This window comes from Clupea harengus, chromosome 11, assembly GCF_900700415.2.
Source record: "Clupea harengus chromosome 11, Ch_v2.0.2, whole genome shotgun sequence".
Lineage (NCBI taxonomy): Eukaryota > Metazoa > Chordata > Actinopteri > Clupeiformes > Clupeidae > Clupea > Clupea harengus.
In genome coordinates this window covers 11,068,447-11,075,321 of record NC_045162.1, presented here as the reverse complement: position 1 = coordinate 11,075,321, position 6,875 = coordinate 11,068,447, and the positions used below count along the sequence as shown (strand labels likewise).

At 44.6% G+C, this 6,875-nt stretch overlaps 1 protein-coding gene across 4 annotated transcripts in view; it reads right to left on the bottom strand.

Moving 5' to 3' along the window:
• chd4b (chromodomain helicase DNA binding protein 4b) overlaps positions 1 to 5,812 on the bottom strand; it is a 28,873-nt gene extending 23,061 nt beyond the window's left edge. For 2 of the 4 annotated variants that reach the window (XM_031575761.2, XM_031575764.2), the window contains exons 1-8: positions 5,562 to 5,812; positions 4,891 to 5,110; positions 3,718 to 3,833; positions 2,970 to 3,224; positions 2,368 to 2,486; positions 1,852 to 2,192; positions 1,165 to 1,283; positions 212 to 326 (exon numbers count right to left, since the gene is read on the bottom strand). In XM_031575761.2, the coding sequence (XP_031431621.1) occupies positions 212 to 326; positions 1,165 to 1,283; positions 1,852 to 2,192; positions 2,368 to 2,486; positions 2,970 to 3,224; positions 3,718 to 3,833; positions 4,891 to 4,954 (1,129 nt within the window). In that variant the 5' untranslated portion in view covers positions 4,955 to 5,110; positions 5,562 to 5,812. The remainder of the gene's footprint in view (positions 1 to 211; positions 327 to 1,164; positions 1,284 to 1,851; positions 2,193 to 2,367; positions 2,487 to 2,969; positions 3,225 to 3,717; positions 3,834 to 4,890; positions 5,111 to 5,561) is intronic. The other 2 variants (XM_031575763.2, XM_031575765.2) reach the window with 1 other exon arrangement.
• Between the last annotated feature and the right edge of the window lie 1,063 nt (positions 5,813 to 6,875).

The following is a 6,875-nucleotide window of genomic DNA, read 5'->3' as shown; positions in this document are numbered from 1 at the left end:
GCTTCAGTTTTTGAGCCTTTACAGACTTAGCGAGGCTAGAGACATATCCTCAAATACAAACCCAATGTCACTGCAGATATGCTGGGCAAAATGAGCTACACTGTACTTTAAACATAGACGTGAACATGACCTTCAGGCTAACAATGTGGCATAAACATTCCCAGGGTCAGGGGTCACAGGATCACGGGGTTAGGGCATGCCTGGTGCTGACCTTTCTTCTTTTTTTTGGAGCTCTTGGGCTTCTTCTTGGAGCGGCTGCTTCGGCTGGAGCCGTCGGACACGGAGAAGTGGTCAACGTCACTGTCGCCCTCCTCGTCCTCTCCGCTCTGCACACAGCACACCAGGAGAGAGCACTTAAAGCAGCATAGTGTTTGTTAAGTTAAAATTAATTGCATGTTGGTTTACAGAGAAATCAGAGTAACGGACCGCCACACGTAGCACTTGGTTTGATACAGTTGAGTTTACTGGTTTTAGGATTGGACAAGATTCAGTCGGAGATGCAGAGTTCACAATAGCTCTGTCACCCACAGCTGGAGAACGCGTTCTAAATTTTACATGTGATCATAATGGTTTATAAGTCCAGTCTTCACTGAGGGCCTCCAGGTATACGCCTCTCTGTGACTTGCATGTTTTAGTCGTAATTTCTGGCCTGACAATTAAGTTTCTGTGAGTCTCCAACTCCCTTCTTACAGATAGTTTCCCTATCTCATCTGTCTCCTGCCCAGGCTGCCCTATGACCTTGGAATTTATGTCACTGGTCATTCTAAACTTGAAAGCATGTGCTTTGAATGTTATCTTAGGCCCCTCTGTCTGAAACCTGTTTTCCAACTGCCTTTAGTTATACTGGTTAAATGGGCATACATTGTTAATAGAAATAAAATGTTAATAAATTCATACCTAAACTGAATTTATCTTACATGTTTCACATTTACGTGTGTGTGTGTGTGTGTGTGTGTGTGTGTGTGTGGAGTTGTTTGTGCTGAATGAGAGTAAGGCAGGCGTGGCTTATAGATTAGACACAGACAGAAAACACACAGCACTAGCATGCTAATGTTTGAGATTTCAGTTTGTGTATGTGTGTGTGTGTGTGTGTGTGTGTGTGTGTGTGTTTATATTTGTAAGTGTGTTGGATCACAGGAGTAGTGAATTAACTCAGTCTCCTACCGAGGAACGCTTCCTCTTGAAGCTGCCCAGTTTGATTTTGAGGGGCGCCACCTTCTTGGCTTTGGACTTCTTGTCTGCCGGCTTTGGGGTTGGCTTGCTCTTCTTGCGAGCATTGGGGCCTGTGGCACAAAGCGTTAGTTAGACATGGCGTCAGAGTTCAACGTCTCGTTCAACGAGTCTAAATCAAGAGAATGCAGCATTCCTGATACTGCCCTTTGTTTTCAATATCTGATTAACAGCAATTTCATTAATTCTATCTGTTTTATACTGATTAACCTCCCTCTCGCCAACATCTATTAAGGTATTATAGCTGTAATAGAAGTAGTAGTATTAGTAGTAGTCGTAATAGTAGTAGTAGTAGTAGTAGTAGTATTAGTAGTAGTCGTAATAGTAGTAGTAGTAGTAGTCGTAGTAGTAATAGTAGTAGTAGTAATAGTAGTAGTAGTAGTAGTAGTAGTAGAAGTAGTAGTAGTAGTAGTAGTAGTAGTAATAGTGGTAACAGTAGTAGTAGTAGTAGTAATAATAGTACTAGGTAACAGTCTTATGTTCTTACTTCATAAGCTTTTATGACGCCTGGCTGCTTCATAAAAGAGCTTCAAAACAAGCCCCCACACCTCATGCTGGCTAGTGTATGAACTAGTTCAATTCAGGTTCACTTCACCCCTGTAATGACCCTGATCCTCTGACCTTTGCCCTCTTTGGTCTTGGCCTTGCGCAATGGCGGAGCAGGTGGTGGCGGCGGTGCAGCTGGCTGTTGAGGCACAGGTGGGGTAGGGGGAGGGGGCGGAGGTGGCTCTGAGGGGGCATTAGCAGGTGTGGTGGTCCCAGTCGTGCCCGCTCCCTCTGTCCCGTTGCCCCCGGACACCATGCTCTCCACGGCGACGGCCACGTTGGCTGCGGCCAGGGCTGCGCTGGCGCTGGCAGACCCACGGAGGGGATTGTTGGTGCTGAACTCTCGCCACTTGGCCCCCAGGACCATCATCATCTTAGACACAGCGATCTTGGGGTTCTTTGCTGCTATGAGCGGCCTAAGGAGAGGGAGGGTGGGAGGGAGGGAGTGAGAGAGAGAAAGAAAGAGGGGGGGGGAGAAGGAGAAAGAAAGAGAGTGTGTGAGAGAGAGAGAGAGAGAGAGAGAGATGACAAAATGCAAGAGAAGACAAGTAGAACAGGTGTGTGTAAGATCTGTAGGGTCTATGAGTGTACCTGACAAACTGGCTGAAGGCTTTGTAGTTAGTTAAGGAACTGTAATCCTGCTGGGTGAAGCTGTAATCGATATCCTTCATGCCCCAGTTCTCCAACAGCTGGGCTGATGTCTTAGGTTCCTGCAAAAACAACAGCCATCAGCTTCATATTTCTCCTCAAAATGATTACAACACAACTTCATCATACATAGCATTATACACAACTATATCATACATAGCATTATACACAACTATATCATACATAGCATTATACACAACTATATCATAACATCACCATTTATCAGTTTAGTTAAGCATAAGTTCCTTTCCAACAATGCTTAAAACAGAGTTTCCCCCTGCAATAGATGTGTCACTTGCATTGTGCAAACGTCTCTCATTGAGTTTGAACCTTGGATATTTAGCAAGGGGGTCAGACACACTAATATGGGGGCTAACCTGTCTCTTAGAGCTTCAAGGAGTCCTCATAGCTGCTGACTACTGGTACATATGTGACGGTTTCATACTGTAAATATACACATATAAACACACTCATGCTCTTTCACTCTCTCGTTCATTCACTCCCACACCACCATCACTAAATCTCCAAACTACAAGCTTCCTCACCTGACCATCATCGTCGTCATCTTCCTCATCCTCGGGCTCCGGATCTTTCCTTTTGTTCTTGCCACCACTGCTCTTTTCTGCAGCAGATGGTTTCTTTCTGTCTTTGGACGAGCTGGACTTCTTCTTCTTCTTCTTGCTGGGGGCGTAGTCACTCCCCTCACTCTCCGACCTGGCCCCCTCCCTCTCCCTCTCCTCCTCAGGCTCTGCCAGACCCACAGCCTCCAGAGGTTCAGGAGAACTCACTGGCACTTCCTGCTGGCACAAGACAAACAGGAAGTTGTCAGGGGCGCCACAGGGTAAAACAGAAGACCTGCTCCTGGGCTGCCTCAAATCCACCACTTCAAGAATGGGCTCTCTGACAAAGATGCTAAATAACCATGGCCCTATTAATGGATGGTGTGACTTATGACTGTTCCTATAGTGTGGTCCACTTACTGAAGCAGCATGTAGAATGGTATCAGAACACAATGGGTTCAAACCCCAGAGCACATATGTGGTGATTATTTCTCTGCCTACATTGAACTGGACGTGGCTCTGAACAAGGCATGAGCTGAATGCTAAAACATAGGAGACTTAGAACTTAGACTCAGACCATATGAAGATGAGATTATGTAGGGTGTATCGGGTGTAAGATGTGATGGGAGCATCCCATCCAAACTAGCATCAAATGCTGAAGTGGATCCTCCCAATCCGCACCAGAGGCGGGCCGGATCTGGTCCAGTCTCTGCAGCGATGCAGGGTGCTTTACCTCTCTGGGGGGTTTCTGCCTCTTACTGCTCCTGCTCTCGCGGCTCTTCTTGGCCTTCTTCTTCTTTTTGGATTTTGGGGCCTCCACCTCAGCGGGCTCTTCAGGCTCCTCCTCATCTGAGAGAGATGACTTAGTAGGTAACTCAGTAAGGACATTTATTTATGAGCACATTTTAAACAACCAAAGCTGACCAAAGTGCTGAACATACACATGCTATTAGTATCTCTTAATATCAGGCTAATAACAATAAGAAGAAAAAGAAGCTACTTCTAACAATAGATACTACTATTATAATAACTGTTATTATTATTGCATTTATTGTCATAAAATATAAAATACCTGAATCAGGCAGGTACTTCTTTTGCCCCCTTATAATATGCACAAACAGTATGAGCTCCTAAGTTATTCAAAAGTGGCACTAGGAAAGGAGGTTCGGGCCTGAGGAAAGACTTTTACACTATGCAAACTGCGCGGAAATTGCTGTTTTCTCCTTAAATATGACTAAAACTAGAAATGTACACAAATGCATAATCTAACAGGGATCGATCAATAGACCAATAGAAATGAATAAAACACGACCCCGTCCTTGATAGGATGAAAACGCTAGTGTGGAGACGCTACAAACTGCGGAGGCGCGGGGGCGCCGGGGTGAGAGGATGTAAACAGTTTGGTTAATCTGGTGAAATACTAGCAGTGAAAACGGACGCATTTAAGTAGAACTAGTCTTCGCCGTCCAACTCCATTGAACAACAGAGCTATTTAGCACACAGAACGTAACGTGTTTTATATCGAATAGGTATTGTTCTTAAATGAATGTATCCCTCGCAAACACACTGATAGTAAACAAAATGGGCGTGTTGGTTAGTTAGTTGGGTAATCTCTTCCGTCACCATGATAGCTAGTAGTGACCGCAGGCACTAGAACACGCGGCAGCGTGGAGCATCGACTAAAGCTTTAGAGCCATAACATGTTCAATTTGTGTTGGATACAAGTAAAAAGAGGCTTTAGGTTTATGTGTTATTACAGTAGTAGCTAACAAGTTCAACAGGGAAAGTTACCAACTGCACGGCAGTCAGACGTAAGGGTGACAGGCTAGCTAGCAAAAGGTTAGCTAGCTAACTGGTTTAAATAACCAATGAAGCCAGCTTCTAAGCAAAACACGCTGAACCTTACCGTGTACAAGTGCACTTTCATCCGTTGGTCCGAAGTCATCTCTGTCGTCTTCACTGCCCGACATGATGTTTGACACGTTTATAACCACACCAAACTATATTATTAACTGTATTGCTATAAAGTATTTATTTCTTACTAGCCCCTCTTTAGGGTTATCTTGTCAGCTAGGGAGGGGGGCAAATGGCGAGTCGTTGACAAGGAGTCGGGGGCGGTGGAGGTGCTGAAAGATAAGATAATGAACATTTTATAATCGTAAACAATACTTGCGATGTGTAATTAAGACTACATACACTGGATTGTCATGTCATTGATACAAGCAGGGAACAGAAACTTTTAGGAATTTCAGCGTTCCAACGGACTAACTGAACAGCTGCATTTTTGTAAATATTTATTTTAACAAAGCACGCTAATGATCTCAACAAATGTATGGGGGCATAGTCTGACCATCATGTGCCCACCATTTGTTATAACCTGCAAGGAAGACGGACAGCTAGCTATGGACAGTCGGTAGCCATACGAGGCGCGCTACGTCAACGCGGCTGTCACCCTGTGGCATGTATTCCTTCTATTATTGCTCGATATTCGATCATTAGCGTGGCTTGTCAGACAACACCATATTCATTTCACTATCTTAAATTAAATTAATCTGGAAATAAGCATTCTTAACTTACAATTAATTCCAAGAAAAACACACTTCGTCGTCGTATAATGTAAGGATTATTATCTAGGAAGTTAGTATTATGTCAGTGAAATGTAGTTTGTAAAATCCAGCGGTCAAAAAGCTTTTTCAAATTCCAATCCGCCAAACACGTCGCCTACTCCTTCCCCCGTCTCTTTTCCCCCAGCGTCACTGACCAGTAAGCTAACATCCTCACACACAAAGAGATCAGGGGGGGCAGACATCCCATAATAACACCCCCCCCCCCCCCTTCTCGAACACTCACACAACTCTGCATAGTTACCTCGCAACGTACAGACCATAATAGTCATCACCCCCCCCCCACACACACACTCCCTTCCCCTTGCAGTTAGTCCCAGCCCCCTTAGCAACCACGTTGCCATGGAGACACTGCCCCCACCCGCCCTCTAAGACATCCCATAATACTCATAAGCAGCCTGACATCCCATAATAAACACAAGTCCTAAAAGAGAGAAGAAAAATACCAGTCACATGGTCTCCAGGGAAACCCAGGGCCACTAGTGACAGACCATAATATGCTTCGGCTGACAGTCCACCTGGCCGGTTTCTTTGCACCCCACAGACTACAAATTGCTAACAAGATCTAGTAGCTCTGTCTGCGCCCTAACAGAACTGGCATGCTCTGGGCAAGAGACCTCATCTGTGCTGGGTGACAGGGCTGCCCTGCCTCTGTGATAAATACATTGTAGCGCATCTGTCAGTGTGAAGTGCAACATTTGCAACCTGTTAAAGGAATTAATTCCAGATCATTATGACAAGACAACGTTTCCTTTGTATGGACAATCAACACATTGATTGTTTTTCTACTTCAGTCTGGCTGTTGTTCTATGAATTATGACTTGACTGGTAGTGTTGGTTTAATTTGCTCACTTTGTGCTGAGCTTGCTGATTTACGCGATACTACCCATAAGATGGGCTCAATAGCTGCTGAAACAGTATGAGTCAGTGGGGTAGTGATAGGAGTAATAGACTAATACTACAGATCTATAATAATATACTTTCTTGTAATGGATCTGTGACTATTACATGCCGCATGATATCTGTTCCAAGGCCGAGTGAAAAACAGATCTCACTCTGGTTTTGATCTTAGACATCTGCTGACTTTATGATGGATCATGGCCGATCTATTCCAGCGTCAGTTACCATCTCAGTGTGGTTGTGATTTAGTAATAAGAAGTAGTCGCAGCGAGCTGGGATTGTTTACACTATTATCTAAATAGAATCTGATTCTGGTTCTGATGCAGCCCAGGTGAAGCTCTGACCCCGGCTCAGGGTAAGTTCTCTT